The 15,269-nt window shown below is 34.8% G+C and overlaps 3 protein-coding genes across 4 annotated transcripts; 1 reads left to right on the top strand and 2 right to left on the bottom strand.

Moving 5' to 3' along the window:
- Positions 1-652: 652 nt before the first annotated feature.
- LOC121775569 (uncharacterized protein At2g39910-like) lies at positions 653-3,889 on the bottom strand. The gene is made up of 8 exons (XM_042172656.1): positions 3,760-3,889; positions 3,147-3,687; positions 2,968-3,054; positions 2,336-2,526; positions 1,873-2,068; positions 1,646-1,710; positions 1,363-1,464; positions 653-1,253 (listed from the first exon to the last, which is right to left on the bottom strand). Exons 1-8 carry the CDS (start codon positions 3,798-3,800, stop codon positions 1,169-1,171), a joined length of 1,308 nt encoding a protein of 435 aa, XP_042028590.1. The 5' UTR covers positions 3,801-3,889; the 3' UTR covers positions 653-1,168.
- A 1,827-nt stretch (positions 3,890-5,716) lies between these two features.
- Positions 5,717-8,075, top strand: LOC121775084 (LIM domain-containing protein WLIM2b-like). Of its 2 annotated transcripts, none has more exons than XM_042172054.1 (6): positions 5,717-5,911; positions 6,055-6,231; positions 6,980-7,079; positions 7,160-7,194; positions 7,283-7,372; positions 7,660-8,075. In XM_042172054.1, exons 2-6 carry the CDS (start codon positions 6,097-6,099, stop codon positions 7,873-7,875), a joined length of 576 nt encoding a protein of 191 aa, XP_042027988.1. In that variant the 5' UTR covers positions 5,717-5,911; positions 6,055-6,096; the 3' UTR covers positions 7,876-8,075. The 2 variants fall into 2 exon arrangements, with proteins under 2 accessions (XP_042027988.1, XP_042027987.1); XM_042172053.1 differs by having other exon boundaries at positions 6,043-6,231.
- Positions 8,076-9,543: 1,468 nt separating this feature from the next.
- LOC121775238 (probable sugar phosphate/phosphate translocator At3g11320) lies at positions 9,544-12,332 on the bottom strand. Its single transcript, XM_042172281.1, has 4 exons — positions 11,527-12,332; positions 11,106-11,209; positions 10,784-11,012; positions 9,544-10,045 (listed from the first exon to the last, which is right to left on the bottom strand). Exons 1-4 carry the CDS (start codon positions 11,974-11,976, stop codon positions 9,899-9,901), a joined length of 930 nt encoding a protein of 309 aa, XP_042028215.1. The 5' UTR covers positions 11,977-12,332; the 3' UTR covers positions 9,544-9,898.
- Between the last annotated feature and the right edge of the window lie 2,937 nt (positions 12,333-15,269).

Here is a 15,269-nt window from a genome sequence, read left to right as displayed (position 1 = left end):
ATTGTTTAGTGTGAGGGTGAAATCCACTAAATTGGAGCATCTTTTGCCATTCTAAAAATTATATAGATCCCCTAATATCAATATTGTGGTTCACATATAATTTTTATTTACATTTTTATTGCAACCTCTTTTCACATTATTTGTCACTAGGGGAATATTCCACCTGTCGTGCTGCTTATTCCTAAAGTCTTCATACTATCACGGTTTTTTAGTATTCCCTCGGTCCCAACTAAACTGAGTCCTATTCATTTTTGGGATGTTCCAATTAAATTGAGTCATTTCTATTTAAAAAAAACATTCAATCACTCTTATTTTATTTCATCTACTTAATTCTCTCATTATCTTTTATAGTTTATTCCCCTCTCCTACTATTAAACACAATTTCTTAACTTCTGTGCTCAAAAGTTGACTCAACTTAGTTGGGACGAAACAAGCCGTTTCTTTCTTTCTTTCTAAGCTAAATGGAGTACCAGTCTTTGAAATGATTCAATATATATATACTTTTACTATTATCTAAAACAAATTTCATATTCCATTACTTTTTGTCATCCACTTTTCTTTATAAAGTCAAATTTCTTAAAACTCGTGTCAAGTTCAATTCAGTCATTTAATCATGGACGAAGGATGTATCTTCTAATTTCTGCTAAAAGAATTTAGATATTGAAACCCAAATATATTATGAAAAAAATTTCTCCAACAAAAGTTGTATTGCAATTTGCAAAAGTTGGTTCTTGAAATGGTAGAAACACCAAAACCAAAAATAAAATAAAAAGCTCTCCTTGTGGAAGAAACTTCTTTTTCATCTTCAAGGCCTGCAGAGTCCGAATATGCATCAAGATCTTCTGGTCTTCTTCACACTCGGTAAAGTAGCAACGAGCCTTTCGCCTGCGTACCAGCAAAAGCCTAATGAGGGTGCAGCAGCCATCGTAATGTGCCTAAAGTCTTCAGCTTTGCCTCAAACAACAGTCTGTGGCAACTTTCCGAAAGGGTGGCATTGGCGTCTCAAATTACCTTTCTCTCGGCATAGTTGAATTGAGGCCACTGTATATGCACAGGGCGTATACCAATGGGGCATGTGATCATTGAACTCCAGATGTACAAATCGTATTTTTTCTGATTTTACCTCAAGGGAGTGAAAGGCATGAGCGTATACCAATAGACGATCTCTTTAGGTTAAGGATGGCACGAGAGGTGCTAAGTTTGGGTCATCTTTATACTTCAACCAGGTTGCATCGAACTGTGGTCTTTTCGACCTATAAATCAACAGAAGGATAAAGATGCAGAATATAAATCCATGTAGGACGAAAACATGACAAGAAACCGAAAATAATTTTTACACACTATAAACAGCATGAAACTCACGTCTGGATCAGCTTTAGAATCTGAAGAGTTAGTGATCGAATATCTTCACGAGCTACTTTCAATGCTGCATCCTTATATAGAGTTACGAGTTCGTCAATCAACCTGAGAGACAATAATAAACATTATTAAGTTAAAACTGATAAGATCAGAGCAGGGAGGCTTGAAGATCTAAAAACATAAACTGTCTGGAAAATGAAAAGTAAATAGCTACATAGAAACTTCCAGATCATGATGCTCAGGAAGTTTTCATATTGCAGCTACGAGGAACAGCTCAAAAGAATACCTTTCTATGTGTGGAGAATTCCTTATCCATGTAAGTCTCACGACAGCCATCAAACGTTCAAGAACCTGAAGTAAGGAAGGTGTATATGAGGAACAATGATAGTTTTAGAACAACGAGTTAAAAGCATACCCAGATGAGTTATAAATGGTTCAAGTTAAGGGTCTTAAGAAGTGCATAAAAAAGTAATGGTTCTCACAATACATAAAATAATTAAAAGATAGTCTTACCAATAAAACAGTTTCGTCATCATCAGCATGCATCCACTTAAAGAAAAGCAGGAAAATACGTCTAAAATGTGCTAGCAGTACGAGTCCGAGAGTGTTGAGCAAAGGCTCGCTGTGTGTTAGCCACACAACACGCCGCTGCTTATTTCTTGGTTGCCTTTCTAAATGGCTTAACATCTCACCTAGCAGCTTCTCACACCTAGATAAAATAACAAAGTCAATGAACAAGAAATCGGCAGAAATATGCCAATAGGTCTGGTAGCTTTTAAACGTACAAGGTTATGCTTGATGATAAAATAAAAATCCACAAATTAAATCTTGCATCTCAGTTAAAAGGAGGATAAGGTGACCTTCCATAAAGGCATAATTTTTTGTTTACTTTTTTCTATCTCTCTTCTAATGAATAGTTCGAAGAATTCTCTAAATAGATAGAACGAGGGACATAAGCAGGCGATAAAATCAATACCATGAACTACGAGGATTATTCTTCTGGAGTAAAGCGATGAGAAGCACCGACATTTCCACCACATAGTGCCATATCTCATCATCAGAAGCAATATTTTGACAGCAAGCATCGAGAACCACATCCGCATATCCACCAATCTCTGCAGCATTTGCTGTTTTCGCAAGATGTATAAAGCTTATCATGCCTTGGCCCTGAAGAGCAAAACCCAAAGGCTCAGTTTAAAGAAGCAATGAAATATTTCAGAAATGTCAAGTATGGAAGTATAACGATGCCGGAAAGGATTAAAGAACTACACAGAGATCCACAACCAAGCTTGATTAAAGTACAAAACCATTTCATGAAACTAAACTAAAGGTTGAAAGAGTGAAAAAATACAATCACTTCTGGTACTCTCTTTTAACTTCACTCATTTTAGTCTTGGCTCCAAAATTGAGATAATTTATAAATCAAATATTATATAGGTACCCCCAAAGTTCGATTAGCTATCCAAAAAAGTCCCGAGGAGGAACCACAAGTACTTGGCAAGCATAAAAGGCAACAACACAGCAGGTTACAGACTTAGTATGAAGACAACAATGTATGAAGAAACAATATAAGAAAAGTAAGAAGTAAACATCCACTACATTACTTACTTTCACTTCTGGAGACCAGTGATCAAGCGCTGTCAACAAACACGGGATCATCAACAAGCAAAGCTTCCCTATATATGGAGCATCCACCTATAACAATTAACAAGCACAAAAACATCAAAAACTTCATTTTTTCCTTCAATTTCACAGTAACAAAGAATAGCAACAAATGCAACACACACAATGGCATTTTCAACAATCCATCTCAGCTGATAGGCAGCCAAAACAGCTGAGGCCACTGGAGCCCGAGCGCTGGCCGCTGAAACTCCATCATTCTCGTCTTTAGCATCAATTGCACTCTCCTTAATTCTATCCTTCAGCAATGGAAAGATCTCCGGCATGAGCACGATCAAAAGCTTCTTTCCATTATCTGCCGCACCACGCAAATCCAACTCCAGTTCGGCGACGCCTTTCGTCGAACACTTGGCGTGCGCGTCATCCTGATCACCGTAGTAAGCAGTCGAGAATTCTTCCAAAGCGGAAGCGGCGCGGATTGAGAGTGCGCTGGGGATCCACAAGAGGTGTTGGGAGGTGGAGTTTGAAGCGGAAGCCAAAGCCGCGCAGCACAAGGCGAAGTCTTTGATTTTGGTTGGAAGAGCGGCGTCGGAGATTGTTGCGTCTGGCAACAGAGATATGAGCTCCGATTTAACGGAGAAAGTGGCGTAGGTTTCTGGCGGAGCGTAATGGGTTTTGAGGAGTGATTCTTTCAGAGGTTCTGATAATCTGCAGAATTAGGGAAATTAGATGCAAAAAAGTGTCGCACCGAACCCTCAAGAAGACAGAGATGGAAGTTACCTGATGAGATCTTGAAGAAGGGAAGAAGATAAATTCGCCATTGAAGACTGGTCTGCACTTTGCACGTTTCTTGTTCGATGAAACGTGGGTAATTACATATTTGATCAAAATATTTTACATTTATTTCAATTTAATAAAATAAAGTATTAAATTTACATATTTCATATAAAAAATTGATCTAATGTTTTAAATTAATACATTCTCTTAAATATTTTAAATATCATTAGTTAGTTTATAATTTGTCCAACTTATCATCATAATAAAAGAATAATTAGAGATTTAATACAATTAATCACTCTAAAAAAATAACAATCAATATCAATTCTTCCAGCAATTGATCGTGGTTTTTAAAAAATATATATCTCAATATACTCTATTTTTATTGTATTCTTTATAAAACACAATATAAAATAAGTCCATATTACATTTTTACAAAATGACTAATTTAAATTTCAAACAGCGAATACGTAATATTTAATTTTTTTAAAAAAAGATTCAATATCTTTTTAGTTGTATTCTCCATTGTTACACGACAAAACTTCGACAATAAAATGCAATTCGCTAATTTGATGGTGAAGAGTTGTGATTTTTTTTCTATGTATTTTCATTTTTGTGAGTAATAAAATAATTGTGTTTAAAATAATTAATGGAAAGTTTTAATTTTAAACTTTTTGTACAAATTTTAAACTTTTCCTCCGTTCCTTGATAATAGAGGTATTTTTTTTCAATACGAAAATTAAGAACAGTGTGTAAAATGAATAGTAAATTATATTTACAATGAATTAATAAGTAAACATTTTTCTTACCTGGAGGTAGAGAATTCAAGATGCGTAACTATTTAATTCTCCCACTTTCATAAATAGAGAAGTACTACTCCACTATTAATATACTACTCGTATAAGACTGATCAATAGAGAATTTTAATTAGGCGTGGTGGCTTATGAGTGGATCCAAATAATAGAAGAAAGAATGTCTTCCAAACATTAAATAACTTCTAATGATATTCCTTAGTAAGATTTTATTCTCTTTAATCAACCTCTTTTTAGTCCACCAAGTAAAACAAGTAGTTGGACCCCACACCACTCATAGTAGTACATCCACAAATTTATCTAGTAGTCAATTTTTTATTTCTTTATTTTTTTAAAAAATATCAATAATAGTTTCGCACTCATTTTCGAAACCGCCAAACATTTTTACCAACCATGTTGTACTTCATCGTTTACCTCTTTTCCACCCTATTTCTTCCACTGTTTGTTGGGCTTTACACCATACCGTAGCTCCTATCGACGAAAACACAGTACTATAATATTATTAATCTATCTAATCTTTTCAACTATCATGGATCACCTTATCTCTTTCACAGTTTATGATAGTCTAATTATCTCTTATCAATTTCTCGTATTCACTATTCATATTTATAAGTCATATAAGCGAAAAAATACGGGTGGCAATGGCTTTCAAGCCCATTACCTCGAACTTTCGTAGCACCCAATCCCATCTGCCCCTTAGCCTCTCCGAATTCATTTTGAGTTTAAATGAACTGCTATTTATATACCTTCTCTATCCCAAGTTAAGCGGTGTATGCATTCCTTATCGAGACGCTAAAGAAAAATGACATACTTATCCTTTTAGCAAAAATTAATCTTTCTTCTTTTTCGTATTTTTCACTATTATCTTTCAATTATCTCACCCGGCGTCTTTCTTAGTTTTCGTGCAAAAATGAGAATAGTATGCATTATTTAATTCAGTACGAAGAAAAATAAAAACGCTTCGCCAACCTCCCCCGAGCTACCCCGCCCATCCCGTAGCCTAGTGGCCCTAATCGCAACCCGACGTTCGGTTCGCTTCGGTTCCGCACCCACGGCACGCACCAAAATCACCAAGCTGCGGATGCCCTTGACCGTAAAAAACAGGACAAAATAGAACATGTTGACAGGAGGAATATCTTCATTACAAGAGTCAAACTCCGCATATATACCTCTCTCTCTCTCTATCAACAATCATCATTATTCTTCATCATCTCTCGTGCTCTCTCCCTTGTCGAGAACGCATAACTAAAGTGAGATTCGAGGTGGGGAGTCCCATCCACCAATTTTGAACCTTTACGGCTTTTCGTCAAGCACCTTGATTGCTTTTTCCCTCTTCTTTCGAGGTAATGTAATTTTGACCAGATGGGTTTTTAACATTCACTCAAGGACTCCATTTTGATGTGAATCCTTCACTTTAAGCTGTAGATCAGCTATTACAGTGGAAATCACTGCTTGATTTGGAGTTTTTTTGCAGTGACTGTTACAGATCTATTGATTTTTGGTTGGTTGAAAGAGGTATAGAAGAACAATGTCTTTCACTGGGACGCAGCAGAAATGCAAGGCCTGTGAGAAGACTGTTTATCCGGTGGAATTGTTGTCTGCTGATGGTGTTAGTTATCACAAATCTTGCTTCAAATGTTCCCATTGCAAAGGAACCCTCAAGGTTGCTTCTCTCTCATTGTTGTGTGTTTTCTGAGATCAAATCAAGGTGCTTGATTTCAATTATTTGTTGTATGCTGTTTTGGTTTTGGAAGAAGTTATACAAGATCCATCATATTTCTATGTTTAGACTTTTAATTCTTGATGTTTCATGATTTGCCTTTTGTCAAGTTTGTATTTGGATGATCTGGTAGCAAATGATGTGATTACTACCATATTTATATGTGATTTTGGGATATGGGAGTTTCATTGTGATTTCTTGCAATTGTTATTATTTGTTTGGGTCTCATCTGCATATATAAATTGGTTGTTCCGAAGAGAGAATTCACTCGTTAATACAAATGCATCATATGAACTGTGCCTAAGCATTTTAAAGGTATTAATTATATGATGTTTGAATGAAGATTCATGGTAAAAATCTCTCTGGGAAGATGTTAAACTTCTTATCATGCATAATTGGCAAATGCAATGCATAATTGGCAAATGCATGTGATATAGGAGCCATATTGTTCGATTGATCGCCTTTCATCTTTACAAGTAATGATTTCTATATCATTTGGATCATCGGTGTATATGTCAAGATATTAGTGATCAGTTAGGGAGAAACTCGAATTGTTGAATGAGTAAATTTGGGCATTTGAAGTGTGAAAGTTGCACCAATTGCTTTCTAATGAAGATAATAATATGATGATCCTTTCGTTCACCTAAGGGTCATGTATACTGAATCCTGAATTTCCCACCGTTTTTCACAGCTGAGCAGCTATTCGTCGATGGAGGGTGTTCTCTATTGCAAGCCTCACTATGAACAACTTTTCAAGGAGACTGGCAGCTTCACCAAGAACTTTCAGTCACGTAAGGCTGCAACTCCTCTTTATCTTTTAACGATTTTTCATTTTCATTTGTTTAATCAGTGCCGTTACGATTCTGTACAGCTGCAAAGTCAGCTGAGAAGTTAACCCCTGAGATGGTAAAATTTCCAAAATTTAGGTCTATATCGTTTTTACCATGCTCTTAAGAAACGGTCCGACTCTTTTTCCGTTTTTCTGAAATTACAGACAAGATCACCTAGCAAGGCTGCAGGCATGTTCTCTGGGACACAAGAGAAATGTGCAACGTGCGGTAAAACAGCTTACCCACTTGAAAAGGTATGAATACCGATTAAACATCCGATACAGTGACATTTGAGGCAAACCGAAGTTGAAAAATTTGTTGCAAAGCTCTGATTTGGCTAAATCCTTTACTCTTAGTGAACATTTTGAGGCCCTGAGATATTCACGTTGCATGTGGCGTTCCCTGTGTGCATTTACGACCTATATTATACGTTGCTGTGCAGTTTTTGACAGAAAGATGTTCGCTTTTTCTTGTATTTTATTAGTTCAAACACTGACAAGGGACTATAATACAATGCACCTCATTTCACCATTTCTTACAGGTGACTGTTGAAAGCCTGAGCTACCACAAGTCTTGTTTCAAGTGTTCTCACGGAGGATGCTCTCTAACTCCATCAAACTATGCTGCCCTAGACGGCATCCTATACTGCAAGCCCCATTTTTCGCAGCTCTTCAAAGAAAAGGGGAGCTACAACCATGTGCTCAAGTCTGCATCAATGAAACGCCCGACTGCTGTTGTTCCTGACTCTTCAACATGAGGCGCCTTCAGTATTTTTACTATATCGGCATGAGCTTGCCTTTGTGGGTGTGTTTTTCGACATATTTCTGTTTGATTTCGATTCCTGCAACTTTGAGGTAACTTTCACTACTGCTGAGTGTAATGCATTCATTGCTGGTGACAATTTGGGGGAAGTTGTATCTCCCCTCACTGTTTTTAATGACATTCAAATTCAAACAATTTGCCAATCTTGTTTTATGTTTTTTCCCTACAATAACTCATTTTTATTGTGCGTTGAGTTTGGCAAAGTGACACGGCCCGGCTAATCCTCAGAACGCCTAGTAGGTACCGAGACGTTTTGTAGATATCTAAGGATCATCGAGGGACCTTAAGGACGGGCCCTCTATGCGGGTACCTTGAGGTAGTATCCTTATCCAGGATATTTCCGAAACTCACATAGAAAAAGGATGCGAGTTCGACAAAAAGAAAAGCAACTTGGATAATGCATTTGATCCCTCTCGACATCATTTTGTTGGCCTCAATGGTAGCATGAACATTGATCAGAATTCTCTATGGATGCAAAATCAAATAAGATTAATAGTTGAATGATTTATAGATATATTTTAAAATAGTAGTAGTATGTAAAATAGAAATTAATTGTTCTTTTTTGAATCGTATTAAAAAATTTCCCACCTTTAATTAGCCGTTACTTCATTTTTAATATCTCAACTTCTTTATCCCCACCTATAAATAGTTAAATACCACATTGATCAGCATGAACATTGATCTCTATGGATGCAAAATCAATTTTAAAATAGTAGTATAAATAATAGAAATGAATTATTCTTTTTTGAATCTTTACAAAAATAGAAATCTTTTTTGGATGACATTCAACTTTCCGCCAATAGATCCTCATGTGACGTTCGAGTATAACACATGTCAAAAAAAACAAAAAAATGAAATGGATCTTCAAAGTGCATGTCAATACCTCTTAAGAAATACTCCCTCTAACCGCGAATAGGAGTCTCGTTTTTTCCATTTTGATTCGTCCGTGAATACGAGTCCCGATTCATAATTACTATAAATGGTAAAGAGGTCCAATATTCCACTAACTCACTCCACTCACATATCATTTAAAACTAATATATACAAGTGAGACTCATATTCCAATAACTTTCTCCCACCTATTTTTCTTAACATTTCTAAAAATCTATGCCGAAAAGAAATGAGACTCCTATTCGCGAACGTCTGAAGTACTAGATAAATAAAAGGTGGCGTAGAGCCAAGTGGAAAGGTTAATGGATAGATCATAAAAGGAAAAAAAAAATCAAATTTGTGGTGAATTTGGAAAAATGGTTTCCTAAGAGCCTTGATTATGCTTGGAACAGCAAAAATTTTTAAACACGCTAATGCTATGGGCGTTTGTCCATTCAAAGAATCTACTTAAATAAAAGTTGCCATTTTCAGGATTTTTTTACGAAACTCACCCTAAATTTGGAATTTGTTAGACAAAAGGTGGTCTAATATCAATGGACAATAGTTCTTTTAATAATTGATAGGAATTTCTTCAATTATATCCCTCGCAGTTTAGTACTTATCAAAGTCAAAACCACAAAAAGAACAATAAAATAATAAAATTGATAGAGAATCGCCACTTGAAAGAAACGACATCGTTCTTTAATTAGGCACAAAAAATACACAAACAAAATCGGCTAAAGTATTCTTTTCATATATCATTTGATGAAGTAAGGATGATAACAAATTGTTAAACTCTGTGTATGTCTATAGTTGACATTGTAAAAAATTATAATCACAAGCTGTGTAAATGGATGAAATCTTTCCCAAAAGAGAACTAAGGTAAAAGTGAGCTTACTTTGAGAAGCCAAGATTGGGAAAAATTAAGACATTTGAGTCACTTATTTAAACTTCTAGTCCACTACTGCTGGTACGAGTCGAACCCTTCTCGCACTCCCTCCTTGGCTCTTTGGGCAAAAATACGTCTTCCCGGGGCCAAGGTCTATCAAATTACAATATGGATGACGTCTTTGTTGATAGCCGCGCTTTCATTTGCTGCGCTTCTTAGCTTCACTATAGAGGACAACACCAATGACGGTAAGGGAGTATCCAAGCATCCCTGTTATGGAGACGGGATTCTTGAAGATCAATATGGAGACCACCACTGCTACTGCCCCTTTTGCATTTCCAAGCACCTGATATTCATCGAGGGAAACACCAGGTCAGTTTTAGCTGGAGGATCCGCGAACAATTATTTCACATAGCCATGGTATTGTGCAATACAAGATCATGATTCATGATACACGAACAACAGATAATTTGATCCAAGACAAAACCAGGTACGAGCAAACCAACGATAGTGTTAGGTGAAATGGAAGATTTTAGAAAGGCTTTCCGCTAGATGGAACAATATGGGGATTCCTTCATCTATTAGACACCTAGGAGCTTTTGATATGTTCCACACACACTCAGAAATACATGAGGGAAAAGATTCTACCCAAAATGAATCTAAAGTAAATGTCTCAGAAAACATGAGGGAAAAGATAAAAGCTGTTTGAAACCACTGAAACAGCCTCCACAAATAGCTATACATGTATCTTGATCTTTAAGAAAATGAAATACACCAACTGGGTAATATGAACAAGAAATATGCATTTCAACAACAGTGTCAAAATTTTAAAACTTTATCACACGTGAAAATAATATCAAATTATCAATAATTCGCGAGGAAACGCTTTTTAGATTGAATGTGCTTATTTATCAAACAAATTATCTACATATAGGTAAAGATACAATCTTCATCTACACTTTCTGCCTTTCAGATGTGAAAAGCAAAAGAATAAAAAAAGTTTGTTACTTTTCACCAAAAGTTGATCAATTATTAAGAATTGATAAGATAAAAGCTATGGCATATGAACAAGAAGAAAAAATACCTGAAGAGTTAGAGCACTGGTGTGTTTTGTGACCAGAAAGTTGGTCAAATTTACGAAATACGCCAGAGCAGAGTTGAACAACATCAACCAAATAATTTTGACATCTTCTCTAGCTAATGCTAATGTAATACCAACAACATTTTCCTCCATAAAAAGTGTAGCAGGAAGCAGTAACACAACAGCTATAGGAGCCATGTACAATAGCAGGTTCATGGAATTCAATTTTTCCCTTCAATGAAAAAGAAAATCTTTCAGAAATCCACATAAACTACATGGATCTCTCCCCTTTCATTAACAGGTAAACAAACAAGAGGAAGCTTACCCTTCAGAAGAAAGCAAAATCCCCTGAACCACTGATTTCAGTGCCCTTGCAGCTGTTGCTCCGATACACATGAGAAACCCGAACAAATGGAAACTCGGTTCACCCTAACAGCAAGAAGTCGAACCAAAATCAGATAGCACTCGATTAACTAATCCGAATAATGACTATATCCTTTGAAGCTAAAAATAACACAAGATCTTTCAATCCCAATTATCATTCGAATTGCAATTTAAACCCCTTCTATTAGTCGATAAACCCCACAAAATCATTTTCCATTATATGAATCCCACAATTCACTATCACAAAATGATCTCACCAATACGAAATCAAAGCAGTTCATATAATCGATCAAAGATTTTCTTCAAGAGCAAGCTCCAAATCAAATCAAACAGAAAAGAGGAGAAAACCGATCAATACATACCCCACTGGCGATGACGACTCCAGTGACCACGGGAATCAGAGTCACGTAAGTCAACCATGCTTCCCTCTTCAAAGTCATCAAGTAGGCGAAGACGGCGGTGAAGAATGGCGTGGTGGCGCCGATGGCCTGATTGAAGCTGACCGGCAAGTACTTGAGTGAAATGTTGCCGCTGACAACAGAGGTGCAGAAAATCAAGCTGAGGGCGGAGATCTTCATGAACTGAACCCTAGATCTTATGGTCTGCATCGGCACAACCCTCATCCACGCAATGGCGATGTAGCTGAGCAGCGCGCACGCCGTCATGTGGCACATGGTCAGGAAAATCGGGTACTTGAAGCCGTAATTGCTCAGCAGGTACTTGTTCAGCAGCAAAACCCCAATGTTGGACGAGTACCACGATGTCACCAGCCCGATCGTGAAGAATCGGCCCGTGGATTTCATCGCGGACATTGTTCTGATGATCGGATCGGGAAATTATCAAATCAATGGGGGAATTAACGATTGAAGTATATAATTTAAGAATTGATTTGGGGGAGTGAGGAGTTTTCGAAATGATTGGATCAATTAGGGCTGAAAAGGGGGTGGATGGGGAGAGACGAAAATGTGGGATCCGAATCTGATCATGAGAGCAGCATTGGCTGAATTCAGCGGGATCTAGATTAACAGAGAAGACATGTAAAAGGTCGGAATTTGAGATTGTGGTGGAGAAGGAGATTGAGAGAGATGAAGAAATGGCGATTCACAGTATGCAGAGAGTCGGTGAAGAAGAAAGTGTTTAATAACAGAGAAGAATTGTTTGGGTTAAAATTAAGATGGATCAACTAATTACTTTGTTGAGGTAAAATGTAACTGTAATTACAAGTACTAAATAAGTATATATTGATTTTATAATTAAAAAAATTAAGTGGGTTGATATAGCGAAAAATAGTCCCTACTCTGATCAACACTATTTATTTAGTTTTTTTAATTACCAAATTGTATGTACTACTACATTGATTGAGTACTTAGTTTGTCTTTCTATTTATATTTTTTATTTTCATTTATTTGCTAGTAGGATTTCTATTTTGATTTTGTAATTTTTTTTTCAAATTAATTTTTTTATAATAGTTTAGTTTTGAAATTGTTAAATAGAGTTTGTTATACTGCATTAGTATATATTAATATGGTTATTATTTAGCATTTAATTTCATTTAATTCAGTTAATTGTCCATAACTAGGTAATAACGTTTCTTCCCAAACTAGATTATTTTTCTCTTAGAAATTAGCGCCAAAGATAATAACTTACAAAAATGTCAAGAATTTCATACACACATGCAGTTTCGTAAGCAACAAAGTATCTCAAAAATGGCCTTCAAACATTCCTTAATTTTGGAAGCAACATTTGCATTTTTTTTAAGGAGGGGAAATCACACTACATTTCTAACATCACCCCTATATTGAGCACATACGATAATGGTTGGATGTTTCTCAAACAATTATTCAGTAACAAATTCATCATCTCACTCGATACCTAATCAAACACCACTAGCTAAGACTACATATTCACACTCTGATTTGCCATAAAGTCCGATTGTAGATTTTAATATTGTGATTCCTTTATTATATTGAAAAGCAACATTTGCATTTAACAGCGATTTGCTATTATTCTGGTTCAAATAAAAAAGATCCATATCTTTTAATAATGTAGTAAAAAATTTAATTCACCTTAAAACTATATTTTTTCGATAATTTAGTACAATAATACCTATTTAATTCACCTTAAAACCATATTTTTTTCCTTAAGATTACTATATATACCCTTTATTGCAGTGATAACATAATAAAAAAGGGTGGTAAAATAAAGAGAGTTAAGCATTACATAAATAAAAAATATTAAATTTATTTTCTTATATTAAAGTTTATAAAAGTACATTTTTATGGTTCATCACAGTAACTGCATGACTATATTTTTGTTAAATAATACTCCTACGCAACAGTCATGTTATCAGATGAAAATTGAAAAGCAAAGGCCTAAATTGAGTAGTAATCACACTTAATGCACACGATCCCATATTATTGGGCTTTTCAAGAAAGATTTTCAATGGCTTATTCAGTCATATAAAACTAGAGTTATTGATCCCTAAAACTATGAATTTTGATCAAATTTTAGTATTTTTTGCTAATTTAAAATTGATCTAAAATATCACCAACTTTACATTTTGTTGTTATTTTCTATGACAACTCAAATAAGATATCTTCAGCAATAATCTTATTATACGCGGGCAACTATAAAATATTTATGATATTTTGATTACTTTTTTAGTTCGTGACAAGTAGGATAAAAAGCTACGTAGAAAATCGCGTTGATTTAGTAGTCTCAAGTAGGATAAAAAATGCACGGAAGTTGGTTGGATATGGTGATTGACCTGCTATAGGAAATAACAAACAAAATGTAAAGTTAGTGATATTTTAGACCACTTTTAAAGTTCGTGAAAAATACTAAAATTTGACCAAAGTTCATGGTTTTAGAAAACAATATCCCTATAACCTAAAATAAAATTAATAAATAGTAGGGTTAATTTTCATAATATGAATAATTAAAATTGGTCAAATTTAATTTCTTTCTTCAACTTTTAAAATTTGATAGACAAAACATAAGAATTCTAAAATTGTCAATTATCCCAATATAGCTTTTTCTAGACATACATGAAGCAAAGTTGGTGTATACATGTAAATTTTATTGATATCAATGGCCAGTGAGTGACATAAATACACATTGATGTGGTTGTCTAAACGACATCGTTTCGAGTAAGAAACTATAAATATAAAAAAATAAAAATAAATAGAGTAAATTTGGTCAAATAAGAAGACTAATTTTGTAAAACTTTGTGATCTGTAATTCAAATTTTAACACATATACGTGACAAATAAGAATTTTAACCAAATTATATGATTTTAAAGACAATCAACCCTAAATAATGCTCCCTCCATTCTGCAAATCCGCAATAATTGCATCGTATTCATTTTCAGCGTATTCATTTTCAGGGTGTCATTAGATAAATAATTCGTTTATTCTTTTTGGCAAGAATTAACCACGTTATTCTTGATTATTACTATCTCTAATTTATTTATATTAAACTCATTAGATACCATTTATTATAATTCTCGTGGCAAGAGAGTATTTATTTAGCTGGGCCAAAGGCCCAAATATCACTTTAAACGGGCCATGGATTCCTTATATGGGCTTCAATAACCCAGGTCTGATATAGAATACACTCAATTATTGTCATACTTAATTTTGAGGGCAAACATGAAATGAAATTATTGGCTTCATTACTAATCAATTGGATTATATATTGGTAGGAGACTTAATCAAGTGAAATTCTTACCTAGTGAGAAATTCAATTTGATTAATTGATCCATTTTATAATCCACAATTATCAGTAAAATATAGCACTCCTAGTCTCCTACTATCTATACTTAGATAAATATTCCTTTGGTCCTTCATTATACTACTACTAAGATATATGGTACAATTATTCAAGAAATGAAGATTACATATTAGATGCATGCAGTTAAACTTGTAAATACTCATTTGCTCACTAATCCTATTTTCCTCTCAATAAATTATGCCATAATTAATTATCAAAGAAAAAACTAACATTTATAAATATTACTGTAAATTTTAAAACGAGCTTGCAGATTAATATATTGATTTTGACTTGGTCCAAGTATAATTTTAGGATTAAATGAGAAGATTCCAC

Source organism: Salvia splendens, chromosome 17 (assembly GCF_004379255.2).
Source record: "Salvia splendens isolate huo1 chromosome 17, SspV2, whole genome shotgun sequence".
Taxonomy (NCBI): domain Eukaryota; kingdom Viridiplantae; phylum Streptophyta; class Magnoliopsida; order Lamiales; family Lamiaceae; genus Salvia; species Salvia splendens.
Note: the sequence above shows the minus strand (reverse complement) of the source record. Positions and strands in the feature narration are given on the sequence as shown.